Source organism: Dinoponera quadriceps, unplaced genomic scaffold, assembly GCF_001313825.1.
Source record: "Dinoponera quadriceps isolate SergipeBrazil2010 unplaced genomic scaffold, ASM131382v1 scaffold696, whole genome shotgun sequence".
In the NCBI taxonomy this organism is placed as follows: Eukaryota; Metazoa; Arthropoda; class Insecta; order Hymenoptera; family Formicidae; genus Dinoponera; species Dinoponera quadriceps.
In genome coordinates, this window is record NW_014554799.1 from 719530 (window position 1) to 735386 (window position 15857).

The 15857-nt window shown below is 44.0% G+C and overlaps 1 protein-coding gene across 8 annotated transcripts in view; it reads right to left on the reverse strand.

The window, feature by feature from the left end:
* Positions 1 to 7: 7 nt before the first annotated feature.
* LOC106741999 (kinase D-interacting substrate of 220 kDa) overlaps positions 8 to 15857 on the reverse strand; it is a 39010-nt gene continuing 23160 nt past the window's right edge. For 7 of the 8 annotated variants that reach the window (XM_014614539.1, XM_014614533.1, XM_014614537.1 and 4 more), the window contains 21 exons: positions 13906 to 14037; positions 13249 to 13347; positions 13047 to 13145; positions 11952 to 12149; positions 11748 to 11846; positions 10810 to 11106; positions 9936 to 10317; positions 9315 to 9479; positions 8819 to 9026; positions 8310 to 8744; positions 7844 to 8066; positions 7578 to 7757; positions 6664 to 7123; positions 6411 to 6576; positions 5858 to 6332; positions 5612 to 5785; positions 5165 to 5312; positions 4931 to 5046; positions 4818 to 4823; positions 4584 to 4698; positions 8 to 2217 (listed from right to left, as the gene is read on the reverse strand). In XM_014614539.1, the coding sequence (XP_014470025.1) occupies positions 1436 to 2217; positions 4584 to 4698; positions 4818 to 4823; positions 4931 to 5046; positions 5165 to 5312; positions 5612 to 5785; positions 5858 to 6332; positions 6411 to 6576; positions 6664 to 7123; positions 7578 to 7757; positions 7844 to 8066; positions 8310 to 8744; positions 8819 to 9026; positions 9315 to 9479; positions 9936 to 10317; positions 10810 to 11106; positions 11748 to 11846; positions 11952 to 12149; positions 13047 to 13145; positions 13249 to 13347; positions 13906 to 14016 (4938 nt within the window). In that variant the 5' untranslated portion in view covers positions 14017 to 14037 and the 3' untranslated portion in view covers positions 8 to 1435. The remainder of the gene's footprint in view (positions 2218 to 4583; positions 4699 to 4817; positions 4824 to 4930; positions 5047 to 5164; positions 5313 to 5611; positions 5786 to 5857; positions 6333 to 6410; positions 6577 to 6663; positions 7124 to 7577; positions 7758 to 7843; positions 8067 to 8309; positions 8745 to 8818; positions 9027 to 9314; positions 9480 to 9935; positions 10318 to 10809; positions 11107 to 11747; positions 11847 to 11951; positions 12150 to 13046; positions 13146 to 13248; positions 13348 to 13905; positions 14038 to 15857) is intronic. The other variant, XM_014614535.1, reaches the window with a different exon arrangement.

Below are 15857 nucleotides of genomic sequence, written 5' to 3' on the forward strand. Positions count from 1 at the left end.
GTTAACACATTAACGGCGGGCGATCTCGACGAAAGTATGCTAGGTAGCGCAGCGGCCGCCCGCCTCGTTTTTCGGCCTAGAGCGGGCGATATTTTGTGTGATCATAAAAACTTTAAGGTACAGTTGAGCTAAATGGTATTACTACGACTCCCGCCTTTAAGCCGCAGTCAAGATAAATCGTAGTACTACGACTCCCGCCCTTAATGTGTTAATATTACCGATTAACTCCTTGACTAGTAGAAACGCAATATTGTGTTTACAAAAAATAGCCCAGACCAGCAATATTGCGTTTTGATATTTCTGATAGTCCAATATCTCTAACATTGGAATTCAAAGATTTTTAGAGTCGCAAGGAGTTAACAAAAAAAAAAAGAAAATAGCGAAGGCAATTGAATTGCGTTCAATTAAGTGATCCTGCTGCACAAACGCGACATCCCTAAATTCGATAAAAACGAAAATCTCGATAAAAAAAGAGATGTTGGAAATAGACACGGAGCGAGATATAAATGACTGATTGGCCGTTCGGATTTCTTCTTTTTTATAACATTCTACATATTTTTATTTCATAGAATTATATGTGTCAGTATATAGATGGAATTTTCTCTATGAATTATGCTAAATGTATCAATCTAATCAACAGTCGCGTAATTTATATACGTAGTATAAGTATACTGGTCGTTCGAATATTTTCTTTAAAATACTTCAGTTTCCGCTTTTGTCGCCTTCTCCTTAAATCTTCTATTTGCACTGGCATTGATGAATTGACGCAAGATCGATTACTGGGTTATTGGGATGTCCCGGCGCGCGTGTACCACGTACACCCGCGGACGGGACTCGTCGCGCGTTACATTATGTACGTCGAGCTCGCGCGCGTTTCGTCACACGCGTTTCGTCGTTGGTAAAAAGAGGAAAATATTGACGGACGTTCGCATCACACCGTAAATGCATCATCACACTATCTACACGGAATGTCACCTCGTACACATCTCGCCCGGCTAAATCGGGGCTATTGCACAACGCGACTGAAGAAGGCATTTGTCGTATGTTCACTTCGCCGTGACGAGGCCTGTGTCAATTCTGTGAACGAATGAACACGTTTGTTGACGTTTTATCTAGTAAGTAAACGCTCCACGCTCTCATCCCTGTCCGCTATTTGCGGGGATCTGATACCTTATCGTGATATATCATCGAAAAACACGCACACGTAGGCCTTCTTCGCGGATCCGCTCAGGTCGCAGACTCTTCTACGACGTAATCAGTCGAACGACATGTTGTGCGTTGCGACCACTTATTGCGTGTCAACGTGCCTGAGGATCCTCTTCTTCCCCGTCGTTTTTCTCTTCTTCCTCTTCCTCCTCTACGGATTCCCACCCGTCGCTGAATGCAACGTGGCGCTTCCGGCCGAGCGATTACCTGCGGACGACAGCAACAGGTATCAGACGGGCGTCTCCGGGTTGTCCCAGTGGTCGTCGGCCAACTTTTGCCGATGATACGGTCGTACGTCGCCGGAGGACGTCTCCCGTATCACCAGGCCGACGGTGTCCGAGTAATCCAGCTCTATGCAGCGCTCACCGTCCCGGGGTAGACTCCTGTTGGAGGACGGCGAGCTGCTGTTCTCCGCGCTGTTCTCGTGCCTGAAGACGCTGTCCGACTGGGAGTGCGTCGGCGTGGACAGCTCGGACACCAACGGCGTGGACTCGTCGTCGCTCTCGGCGCCGGGTGCCGATGAGCTCTGCATACCGCCGCCGATCAGGCGGTCTTTCAACTTGGACAGTTTCTCCAGGCTGGAGGTCGGCATCGATATGACGACCTCGTCGTTCGAGGACGTCATCGAGGACGGGCGCTTCTTCTTCGCCGAGGCCATCGCCGACGACGATGACGTGCTCTTGAGCGGGATGTTGTTGCCCATGCATCTCTCGTCGGTGGACTTGGAGCGGAACGCCGGTTTCGGCGACGGCGGCGGTGAGACGAAGAGCGAGGACGGCCTGGTACTGACGTTGCTGCAGGTCCTCTTGAGCGGCTTGTGCGAGCAGGCGGACCTCGTGCTACGCTGGGAGGCGATGCTACGCTGGGAGTTGGTGCGCTGAAGGAACACCGTGGAGTCGTGCGAGCTCTCGTCCGAGCTGTCCGGCTCGTCGCTCACAGGCATCCAGTGGTACAGCGGACTGGCCTGCAGCAGCACGTACTCCGTGTCCGGGATCGGGGCAGCGGTGGCTCCTGAAACAGAGACTGGTTGTAGAGTACGCTCCGCGTGCGTGCACAGTGAGGGATTTTGTTTTAAGAAACGTCCGCGGAAATGTTTGCGTTACTCTAACGTGGGGGAATGTGTTGAAAAGAGTATACAAATATAATGCTACATCGATTAATATTCATTTCCCAGTAAACACAAACTATCAGTAACGCGACATCGATATTATAATTTTCCACTCGACAATATAACTGTACGTTACGTAACACACGCGTTGTATTGTTGAGAAATTACATTGTTGAGAAATAGGAAATTGTAACATTGATGTTGTGTTACTGTTGATCGGTGTTTACTAGATTGATATTATTTTTTAACATATTCATCTTGTTGAAGTAACGCAAAGTTTCAGCGGGCCATTTTTCACAAAATTGTTTACTGTGCATGAGACCGAGATGTTTTTCTTAAAATATACGTCTCTCCTTTCTCATCATCGCGGGTCTCATCCGCGCGAATGGCAAAACCGACTCGAAGGCGCACGAGAGAGGCGCGAGAGAAGTGAACTTCGAAGCGGACGAGTTCCTGTTCCGATTGACAGATGAGGTCTCTCGAGTGGAAGTATGAGTCGTGAATAAGAATGAAGAGAGTTTACTTCTCTCCCACGCGATTCTCCAATTTCTCAATTCCTCATTCGCTCATTGACGCCTTTTCGTTTTCGTCACAGTGAAAAATCGTCTACGCGAACGCGCGCTGCCAGATACAAACTGCAAAGAAGGTAATGTCCAGATGTGTCAGTTTGCAAGAAGATTTTATTGCCACTTACTCTCGTCACATAATACTGCTGGTTAACATAGCGCTAACATAATCTGTAATAGTAATATTCGTAGTGTACACATAGTACAGGAAATATATGGATCGGAATAGCGGGGAGCAATTCCCGCGAATTTCGTTCGATACTACCATCTCATTACACGTCAGAGAGAAATTGTAAAAAAAAAAAAAATATTTATATATATATAATAAATCTGTCATCGCGCCACCGACGGGGTCCAGTGTCGCACCATAAGGAATATTCTATTTTAGATAAATACGTAACAACGAACAATTTTTTTTTATCACAGTCTTTTGTACATGTATTCCTCGCGAGAATAACACCAAACAACAACCAAACAACATTTAGGTCATCTTTAAGTATAGCATTGAGTAGTGCCCTTGATATTTACACATCTTTCTTTCTCTCCCTATGTTTCCCATTTTTTCTGCTGTAATGTACAAATGCAAAAGCAATGTTTGGTGTGGTGTTCGCCGTTCGAATTTCGAAGATTTCCTCTGAGGTAACCAACTGATGTACAATTTAAATAATATTATACAATTTCGAGAGTTTCGTAACGCAATTCTCGTCTCCGCTTTCTCTCAGAATATGGTACTGTTGTAAGTATATGTTAAGAAAGAATGAGAGAGAGAAAGGGGGAGGGAGACGGAGAGAAAAATGTTTGAGTGGTGTATAAAATCAGCATTATATTACACTAATTCTACGAATACGCATACAATCATGTCCTAATCTTACTTAACGTATCGTTATCAAATGACCTTCGTTTCTCGGAGTTCCTCTCTCTCTCGTTTTTTGCGCGATATGTGTAACTACCTCTCGCATTGGCACGTTTTGTGAGGGCTTTAAGAGGATGAGTATACATCGGACTGCTCGAAAAGTTTGCTCCAAGGGATAGCCTCTCATACCCGTAACTTACAAATGGTACGGACAGTATGTTTGTATCGCAATGTAAGCAACGTATCGATTTATTGGCTGCGGCGGTATTTGTTCATCTCTTGTCACTTGTACTGTCAGGTAGTGTTCCACCAAGCGAATGCATATGTTGTATACCGTCATTCAAAAAGAAAAAAAAAAACGAATACGACGAAGTACGCACATCGATTCGATCTTTTTTTTTTCGACTTTTTCCTCTTTATCCTTCCTTCAATATCACGAGTTGGCAACGATGTAATGTAACGCGAATGACAATATGTATATAATATTATATAATATGCATATATTGTACATATTTATATATATACACATATGTATATTATTATATATTATAGAAAAAAAATATATATATTTATTTATATTTATATATTTATATATATATATATATATTTAATTATTTATTTATTTCGCGAATGTAGTGGTGAAATTACGCTGGAAAATGATTTTCATTCCTTCACATGAAACATGAGCGGATTAGCCTCTATATGGCGGATTATACATAATCGTGTGATCGTCCGATCTGATTCGATTACACATTAGAACTGTACTCGACGAAGGTGTCACTGCTTTGGAAGGTTGCCTGCGGTGCTTCTTGAACTATGACCAGAGGCACTGTAAGGGAAGGGGGCTCACCTGAAAGTGAGTCTGTTGGTACCACTACTGGCACTGGTATGTCTAACACATCCTCGCAGGCTTCCTCGTTCAAGGTCTGCAGAGCACCGCAAATCATTTGCTCCTCCAACGTTACCTGAAACGCGTACATACGCTTAGCGTTTAGCGTAATATCCACGTTAAATTGTGTTTAAATCTAACACCCAGGGAGATTTCTAAACGTCGCGAGAGGTGACTGTAGGTAGATCGACTTACCTGGAACTGATATCGAGCGCGAATGCAAATAAACGGGAATTAAAAATAACATTAATCTCTCTGTGACGTTCACTTAACTATGAAAAGTCATGTGCTTAACAATGGCATCATACCTGTTTCTCCATGATAGACTGCTTGTTTTGGTCCCGACGGGACGATCCGTCCGTCCTCGACGCTCCCTTTTCTTTTTCAGTGTGAGCGCTTGGACGTATTGAATTGTTTTGCAAATCTACAACGAGCGAAGACAGGACAGGTTGAATCGAATCGAACAAAAGAGAAACAGTGAAAAAGAGTGGGAGATTGAATGAGAGGGGAAGGGACGGACGGAAGAGAAACGTCGAGCATACCTTTCCGTGTGGATTGTTCGGATCCCATAGTAAATCGAACATTTCTCGAAGTCTCGTCGCATATTATAAACGACGAGAATTCCATTTCCCTGAGCGACACAAGAACCATACGAAAAATTTCCCAATCTCCAAATGCCATTTTAAACACCTATTAAAGAAATACGAATACTCATTAATATTTAAACATATCTGAATTACCTTTTTAAATATATATATATATATATAAGTCCGGACTCACAATAAGTAGTAAGCTTTTAGTCTTCTACTCTAAGCAAATGTGACGTAATTTCCGACGAAAGGCGTTTCTCACGCTGCCAAAAGTCGCAATACCGTTTAAATCTTAGGAATTGCAACGTCTGGTAGTACTGGAAACGCTTTTTGCTAGAAATTACTAATAATGATGTTACTGTTAATTGATGTTTACTGGATTAGTGCTACGAGAGTTACCTTTTTCAGCTCATTCAGATCGCAGTGTAGTAGAACTCGTCCGTTGATATTGCTTTCCTTAACGATGTGTTTATATGTTGGAATTTGAGCTGGATTCATATTGTCGATCTTGTCGATCAGTTCACAGACCCCGTTCACTGACAAAGACGACAGCTTTATCTCCATCATTTCGGACTGAAAAACAAAAGCGAAACGGTAAATTATTTACCGTGCCAAGTTAACGTTAGTGCGAAACTGATCGCGCACCGGTAGCATGGGTATTGTTGATTTTGGTAGCATGGGTATTGTTGGTTTCGATAACGACTCTGAAGGTAGAAGAGGTGGAAGAGATGGCATCCAGGACCTTTGCCAGTCATAGGGGTGGAATGATGGCCACGACGGTATCAACGGCTCCTGCAAGCTTGGTTGCCTCTGCACCCTTGGGTATCGGTTCATCGCGATTTTGGCTGGATCACGGACCCTTTGGTGAAACTGAGTGCTGTAAGGCACGGCTGCAGCTGTCCTGTAAAAGCTCGCGTCTTCCTCTAGACTCTGCTGCTCCTCCTTTATCTTCTTCTTGATGTACGGGTCTAAGTTGATGGTGAAAGGCAAGAATATTTTCATGTCACTGACGAACAGTCTGGCGCGGTGAAAGGTGAGGCAGGCGTCCAGCTTGCGCTCGTCTCTGTCCATCTCCAGGAGGGGTTGGACTTCTTTCAGCACCGGGATTTGCGGCCGCACTCTGAAAAGTACAGATAGAGACACAAAAGTGACACGAGGGAAGACAAGAATAACAAAGTGGAGTTAAAAGCCTACGTACTTGTCGTAAAGGCTTTTCAGCGACATGTTGTCGTCCAAGTTGTCTTCGTACATGTCGTAGTAAAGAATGAGCGAAGACGTCCTGAACGGCCACTGCTCGGTGATATTGATCCAACTGGCCAAGTGGTACCAGTTGAAATCAATCTGGAATGCTTTGAGTAAGCGGCCTGAAAGAGCAAGACGGGCGTCATGTACGCGTCAACGGAACAACGATATCGTGACGTAGTTATTGTACTGCACAACTCGCGCATTACCAGTGACATAAACGACGTTCATCAACCTCCTCATGCTGCGCGGATTCACGTCGTTGAAGTAATCATCAGTGAGCAGCATCTTATTGAGATCCTGCGCGCCGCTTAGTCGATTCAAGTTGCTGCCTATACTGCTCGCAATCGACTCGCTCAAGCGCAATTTCCTGCTGCCCTTGCGGGTGTGAGGCTTCAGCTTCTCGTTGCTGTTCATTATCGCCGACTCCGTGCTGAGTCTCCGATTCGACACCGAGTGATGCATGGTGCCGGTGGCGGTGTAGTTGACGCTCTCCTCGGCCTCGGACCACGCGGTCCTCTTGCAATGCTGCGCGGTCTGCTGCGCCACTTTCACTTTTCGTAGACCGCTGTTTTGCAAGTAGAACGGAAGATGGACGATGTTGCGCAGGAAATCGTGACCGCCGATATTCGACTCCGAGAATAGTCTTCTGCTGTTGATCTCCACCGCCTGTGCGTACAATATTAAACGGCAATGGAACTTTCTACCTCTTCAAGTTGGAATGCATCGGACCTTTACACGGTAGATTTAAACTATTGAACTGTTTCAATCAATATTTGCGAACAATCTTAGTAGCGTTATTGATATTTATCATAAATTATCTTCTTTTAAAAAAGCCGTCATTAATCAATTATATTTATTTTCGCGACGGTGCTGCTCTTTCCCTTCTTTTTATTTTATTTCTAAATATTTCTCTTCTCTTTACGTTTTCATAATTTATACACTTATATACACTTTTTTGCTTTTGTGTCTTACTTTTCAACATTATATATTAAAAGGATAATCTCCCGTTAATAAAGTAAATAATAGTCATGATAATAATAATAATAATAATAACAATAAAAATAATAACAACAACAGTGCGTTATTGATAATCGAATATTGCAATCGCACATCTGCTGACCTTAACTATAATATGTGGATCGATGGCCAATATCACGATGAACGGATATCTGTTGTCGCTGAGTAAGGTCTGTATAGCTTCCAAAACAACTAAAACCTTATCCTGCTCACAACTGTCCAAACCGTCCACTATTATAACCAGTCTGCTTTCTTGCGCCATGAAGCTATCCAAGCACTTGACCTGTTCAAAATAGCGATTAGAAAGCGCTGACAAAGCTACGAGCCAGTTAGCCATGAGCGAGTTAGCGATGAGCCAAGCGGACTCACCATCTCCGTCATCAACTTGACTTCGCTCTTCAGACTCTGTATGAAACCTTCGCTCCTCAGAGTCTCCAACCTGGACATGCTCCGTTGGAGGTGTCTCCTTTGCGAAAATACCAGTGCCCGGAGTGTTCTGCTCCAGGTGTACAGATTAGCTACGACGCTGATGCCCAAAACCAAGGCGATCGCGATCATGATAATGTGAGAGGTGACCCGATCTATCGTCATCCTAAGATAAAACACGACGGACGGTCAGAAACGAATATTGCTATATATCGTGAAAAAATTATCGAGGAAATTTTTCGAGGAAAATTTCACTCCGCGATGATTGTCCTAAAATTTGAGGAGCGTATCCGATTGGTGCCTCTTCCATCACTCGGAGTCCACAGAGTAAAATTGTCTTCAGAAAAAAATGTTTTAGAATGTAACCTTAGTAGACGTGCACGATTAATTTTAATGAATCAGTACTTACTCGTCATTCGAGATATCCATAAGATAAATCGTGAGCACCGAGAGGCCGACTAACAAGCTGCAGAAGCAGAATTCGAATATCACTATGTACGGCAAGCAACACAGGCGTCTCCACCTCCACGTGGTGGTCGACTTGTCGGGTTTCGGCCGAAATGCTCGGTACAGTCTGGTGGACAAGGAACCGAAGTCGTTTTCGATACTGTCGTACAGCGAGCCGATCATTTGCACGACAGCGTGTTCGCCGGCGGCGGTCGTGCCAACGCGAGTTTGATCGGTGAAGTAAAACTTGATTGGCTGTACAGCTATGCCATCCTGGCGATCTTGACGAGACTGACCACCCGGAGGATGACAGAAGATCACTTGCAGCACCAGCTTCAGGGCATTCAGTTTCGCGGTGAGCGCCACCGTCAGATTGTACGGCCAGTACCAATCGTACCTGCGATTAAAGGCGGCCCGGATAAGTGGAAAAGCGGCAACTTTTGTCGCAAGCTGCGAGCGGGACGGTCTTACCTCTTGTTGGCGTACCACATGAGAATCAGGAAGAAATAAATGATAATTATCAGGCTTATTCCACATGAAAGACCGATGATCCACGACCGTAAGGTAAGGCCTACGGTGATCGCTACCAGTAAGGATATGTGGATTACTACTAGAAACAACAGGGAAGAGAACTGGAACACTGGGTCAATCCACTGTCGTGCGAAATTCTTCATTTCCTCTACAAATACGATACAATGATCAATATTATCGCACAACTGGAGCAGAAACGGGTACTCCAGAAGACTCGCGAAACGGCCCCGAAATCCTCGGAATTCAACGAACAAAGTTACTTTTAATTTAAACTGAAGACAATTGTATACCAAGATATAAGTATAGTTAAACGTTTCTCAATTTATACAATGGAATTTCGTTACATGAACACAAATCCGATGAAGAGTGCTTAGCCTTCGAAAAACGCAGCTTTTGGAATAACCAGCGGCGCTTGCAAACAACTGTTCGTTCGTACCTCTAAGTTTGTTCAGCAAGAACGATTTGCCAGAGCCCCATTTGGCATAAAGGCCGACAGTGATTGGTGTCGAGAGCGACGGCTCACTGAGGATATCTGCCAGCGCGCTGCTGTACAGGTCGTAACCGAGCATGTTCTCACTGTCTTCATTAGTGTTTAAACGACCTGCAAGATCAATTAAATTTTCTCATGGGACGTTCTCAAAGATGCGTTACACTGCTTGTATTTTTCACTCAATATGTCATAAGACGTGAGAGTCAACGTAAAAAATACCAAAGTGATCGGGCAATAACGAAGTGTGTGTATGTGTGTGTTTGATTAGGGGTGATGTGATATCACTGATATAGTGTAGTATCAATATTTTTATTTATTATCGACACATAACGATATGTCTCGATACAAAATACCGATGTTTTTTACTATATTGCAAGACAAATACTTCCCTGATTTTTATATTTCTTCTAATTTGAAATTTTCCAAAGTTTTGATATCAGTACTGGTATCGATACTTTTGTTCTGATATTGGTATCACTAATGATATACTCTTGATTAGGTATCCGTTTCAATATTAATATCGATACTTTTATAGTATCACTACATCCCTATGTTCGATCGACTTACGAGCACCAAATATTTGTCCAAGAATCGGCTTAGGATGATTGACATCGATGCTGTAGGGGGTCTCGCCTTGTCTGTTCGGACGGTACAATAACTGGCTATTCTTTGGGTTTCTCAGTAGCATCTCGACGATCGCTTTCGATTGGGCGCGCATCGCGATATGCAGTACAGTGTCGCCCTTCTTGTCCGTAGCCGAAACCTTGGCTTTCTTATCTAAAAGCAATTGCACCATTTCGGCGTTACGAGCCCTCACTGCCCGCAGTAAAGGTGTGTCGCCTTTCTCATCTTTCGTGGCAATCTCCAAGTCTGGGTTAGCGTTTAGTAATAATTTGAGTATCTGTATATGGCCTTTCTCTACTGCTATGTAAGTTGCGGTTCTTTTATCCTAAAATATATACGGTGGGGTGGTTAGTTACGACTGGAGCGGCTCGGTGCGGGGAAGAAGGTGGTTCACGCACGAACCTAGCTCGAAGTGGCTCTCTCACGGGTACCACGGTAACAATTCGCAAATGCGGAACACCGGTAAACCGGTCCGGATGCGTGGAAGTCACGGTACGGCCAGATCCGAGAGATTCGTCTCTCTCACGGAAAGCGCAACCGACTCGACGAGTACTCGCGAATTCCGGACGCGAGCGACGAGAGACCCGACCGGTCGTTCTTTTACGGTATGTATGCCCGAGCGATACGTTCGTGGAAATCCGCGTTGCGTGAGAAATTGGTGAGAAGGAGACGATGCTCTCTCTCTCTCTCTCTCTCCCTCTCTCTCTCTCTCTCCCTCTCTTTCTCTTTTTTTATCATTTCTTTTTGTCCATTTCTCTTTCCACGTCGATCTTCGAGGAAGATACGCGAGTAAGGGGAAGACGAGTCGGAGACGTACCTTGCCGGCGACGTCGACATCTGCATATTTTTTCAACAACGACTCCACTACCCCTCGGTGATCGCCTTTAACGGCATGGATCAGATTCGTAGTGCCAGTCCGATCGAGGATATTGACGTATGCGCCGGCATTCAACAAAGCATTCACTATTTCGTGATAACCCCCTCGGCAGGCTATCGCTAGTGCCGTGAGGCCGTCTTTGTCTAGAGCGTTCACGTTTGGTTTGTGATCCAACAGTAGTAAAACCACTTCTACGTGATTACCGAGCGCAGCCACGAGTAACGGTGTCCAAGAATACTGAAAAAGGAAAAAGAAATTTACACAAATATCGGAAAATAAATGCAAAATGTTAAAATTAAAAAGAGAGAAAGAGAGAGCACTAGTGTGTCTCTTGATATGTAGAAGGTAAGTGCGAATCAACAATAGGTATAGTAAGTTTTTAACTTTATTTTTTTCTAAGCAATTAAATGCATGTAAGCAAAAGACGTTTTTGGGTGTACATCAAATATTAAAGAACGAAAAGAAGAAGAAGAATTCACAATATCATATTCAGAACTTGTGCATGACAAAACAAAATTTTCTAAATATTTACAAATATATATCATTGTTTAATTTTTATAAATATCTCTCCCGTCTATCTCGAGACGAAAGAGATGAATTCTCCTTCATGGCTGAACGTCTATTAATATTGATCGTCTACTGATTGTCTTTTGACCGTTTCGTATTCTCATTTGACGATCATAGAATCGCCGCGATCTAGATTTATTTCGAATCTTATGACTTCAGTTCTCTTCTGATTGTCGTTTAACTTGACCATGACCGACAATGTAAATACAAACTCGAAAAAGCATTGAATTTAATCGGAACGATATCTGACCGGACTGTGATCTGACCGTGATCTGATCGTGACCTGACCGATAATATGAATCGAACATTACCATGCCGGTTGTGTCGACGTTAGCTCCAGCCTTGAGAAGAGTATCTACGATCTCTACGTTTCCCTTGCGCGAGGCCCACACGAGTGCTGTGGTGCCATACTGGAAGAAAAAATAAAAATAAAGAAGATAACAGGCACGGATGATAACGGGAGAGTGAAGGCAGCGAGCGACACGGCCATCGATTTACTACGCGTCGACGATTACCTTGTCGCCGACATTGACCTTCGCCCCGTGAGCAATGAGATCTTTCACTATATCAGGATAACCCCTGCCAGCGGCCCATAATAACGAGGAAATATGAAAATTCCCGTGCGCATTGACGTCAGCTCCTCGTCCCAGCAGCATCGTCACCGTCGCCGACCTGCCCTTGTAAGTCGCCCACATAAGTGCCGTCCATCCTCCCTGCAATAAGATAATTCATAATCCTTCGCGTGGTGTCCTATTTATACATAGAAGTACCCACTTTTACCTAAACGCACTCGTGCGGTTAAGTAACCCAGGTTACGTTCGTTACATAAACCCGTTTGCCGTTCAAAGTAGAACGCACGATTCAGCAGAAAGGAGATTCCATCGATTGACAATGGAAACTATAATTAGTAATGTACATATCGTATAAATCGGGATTAAAATTATACGCAGGGAAAAAGATTCCTCTGGGTTTAATAAAATTTCTTTAATTAAAACGAATTTATCTACTGGAATAGAGCAGACGAATGTTTTCGGTTCAACAAACTCAATTGCTTAATTTCTCAAACAATAAATATCTTTAAATTCAAGTAACATTTCTTCTGCATATTTTCTTTGTATTCTCATGCAAACATTACAATGGTTGTCGCAAGCGATAAATTTGAAAGAAATAATATTATGTTAAGAAAATATAAGAGCACTCGTTTCTTTTTTTGTTTCATTGGAACATAATATTTAATAGGTAATTAAATAAATTCTTTTTATCAAAGAGAAATATTATTTCCGCTAAATAATACTGTTTTATCTATCAGACAACATGGTTTACCCTTGGAAACATTTTTCACTCAAACAAAATCATGTTTGATATTAAATCATGTTTATATAAACAAGTCAAATAAACACGCGTACTAAATCCAAAGAAATCTTTCTCTATGTGCACATATATCGATATGAATAGGAGAGATTTTTAATCACGCGCGGGGAATTAAAGCAGCGAAGCTTGGCGAGTCGCTCGACGGTAAGAATTTTTGTCATATCACTGCGCGCTCCAGTTATAAATTCGCGTTAATGGCACCGCGCCAGGTAAATGAAATATGTGTGACTTCCTCTGACCATGTCCCGGTGCTCCAAATCGGCGCCGTGCTCCAGCAACTCGAGGCAGATCTCGGTGTAGCCTTCCTTCGCCGCGCACAGCAACGCTGACCAGTTGTCCTGAAACGAGCAAATGGCGCGCAAACACGCGCGCGTTATAGCACCTCGCGACAAGCAAGTTCCGGGTACGCGATCAGGTGTGTACGCGGGCAAAAGTACCAACCGCGTCTTCAGCATTGACGTCCGCTCCATGATTGATGAGCGCTCGGACGAAGTGTATCTTCCCCTTGCTTGCTGCGAAGATGAGGGCGGTGCTGCCGTTCTACCGCGACACGAACGAGACAATTTGTCAGGGCAGGTATGCGAGCGGAGGCCGAATTTCGTAAATAAACTCGTCGTCGTCCCTCGTGTAACCGAGGCAGCTCCTCGCATTCGCGGGCTTATCTCGCGACGAGATAATCGACGTGCATATTTTATATCAAATTTACGCAACGAGATAAGCGCGAGTGACTATACTCGAGATTGTATTATTAAAATTCCGTTACACAACGCGCGACATGTGTTATATCTCTTGCGAATGCTTCGCGAATCAACATTAAGATAATGTGTTATGCGTCGATTTAGAAATAAGCGGCGTAGACAATTTTACGCGAGGAGTTTGTCCGACTAATGCACGTTTCCACTATCATGGTTGAAATCTAACCGACGATTAATTCAACGGATTGACCAATCGCCAAATAACCGGACTGTTCAATCCCGTTGAGTTAATTGTCGATTAGATTTAAGCCACGATGTTGGGAACGTGCTTAAGAGAGAACAATCGAAGGGGGATCTCCTCGGGAAATCCCTTCGGACGATCCACGAGCGCCGTCGTTGTTACCTCATCCCTGTCGTCGATCTGCACTCGCTTATTCTCGAGAAAATTCTGCAGTTCGGCGAGATTGTCATCTGTGATGTGGCTCACGAGCGATCGGTAAGAAAGCGATACCATGGAGTCAGTCCGATGCAATGTCTGAGGAAGAGCCGAGAAAAATTGTTAGACACGGGGTGTGTTGTGCGATCCCGTGGGATTTTCGCTCGTTAAGAGATCGTTAGAGCAAAAAAACTCATTGTTAGACAAAGAATTCCAGCGCAATTCGTTAGACAAAGAATTCAGTCGCAGAAAAAAAGAAAGAAGAGACAAGACGAAGAAAAACGACGGAAAATCGACGCCGGACATTTGGCTTATACATCGGACTTCATTAATGCTGTCCCATTCCCTAGACATTGAATTTCCCAATTATTCTTGAATATTTGTGCGATCCGGGTGCGAGCGTCGATTTCGCGTCGCGACAAGGCAATCTCACACACAGCGCGGCACGAGTATCAATCTCAAGCGAGCACGGTTATCCACCGGGCAAACCCGGCGGTAATCTTCACCTCCTGAGATCTCGATTTACCCGGAAATTCTGACTGGCAGAGGTGGCCAGAGGTCTCGCGACCTCATATGATCTTCCTCCTTTGCCTCTCCTAGAGATCGAGCCTTTCGATCTCGACTTCGGGAAAAGCAATTAAATGGAGGCTCTCTCGACATTCAATACCGGATATTAACACGTTTGCCACCAGAGTTTGAGGAACTCTCTCTACATATCACTTCTTCTTTTTTTACGTAATTTTACATAATTTTCACGTAATATCACTTAATTGTGTAAAATAAAGTTAGTTTGATACGTGGACATGGAAAAATAAAATTTTGCCGTCATACATATGCGGTCTCTCTCGTGAAAGATCACTTGTGTGCATCGCAACGTTCGCGTACAAACAGTGGGGTGTGCGCGAAAGTGTTGCGTAAGAATCATCATTATCCGTAATTGCGTTCCCGTTTGACGCCCGCAATTGGAGCACGCGTTCTCCCCGTTCGCGAGAGAAGGAGGAAGAACGTCGCTGGTATCTGGACTGGTATGACAGTGAATGACGGACGCGGACGATAAGAGGCGATCGCACGCGGCGGAAACGGCGGGACGACGAAGAGCCGACGGCGTTGATTGTGATGTACTGGTGATGCAAAACCGTGCAAGTGCCGTCGACGGCATTTCTTCGCGCAGCGTTCGATGCGACGCGCGACTTAATGCTCCATTGTGTTGGCTTTCCCTGTCACGGCTTTTCCTTCCGTCGTTGACACCGTCGACCGCCACGCTGCTGATTTCCATTGATTGCACACTTGGTTTCAAGATGATTTCAAACACTCCCTTTTCTCGATGTAGAAAATTAAAACGCCAAAGTCAATGGTCCAATGAAAGAATTTGCTTTGATTAATTCCCAGAAGTTAAACTCTCTCATCGGTCCATTGGCTGCATTCCAAACTGCATTGAGACAAAAAAACGTACAAAACAACCGTATTGAAACCAAATATATAGTCGATGTCAAGTGTATGTTATATTATTCCCTAAGTTGAAACTTTTTATTGTTACACAATTTTTAGCCTTTCACATGTGGGCACAAGGAAAGCTATTATAAAAGATTAGGATCACCGATTGATGTCACATTCAACGTGTCAACTATTTTCTATCCTCTCGCGTTTATAACTGTAACACGTTTCCACGTGTATCTTTGCACCCTGTTTGAAACTGTCTGTTTCACGTCTCGTTTCGCCACTTGCATCGTGTCGCGTTCTCAGTTTCGTCTCAGGATCTTTCGGTGTCGGACACCGCGACCTTACGGATCGTTAATACGCGAGAAAACGGACAATCAAGCAACACCGAACGTTAGAATTGTGCGACGGTGTAGTTTCTCTTCACAAAGCCTACGTGTGGGAAGGCAGTGAATGACATTTCGCTAACGTGTATTATCGAC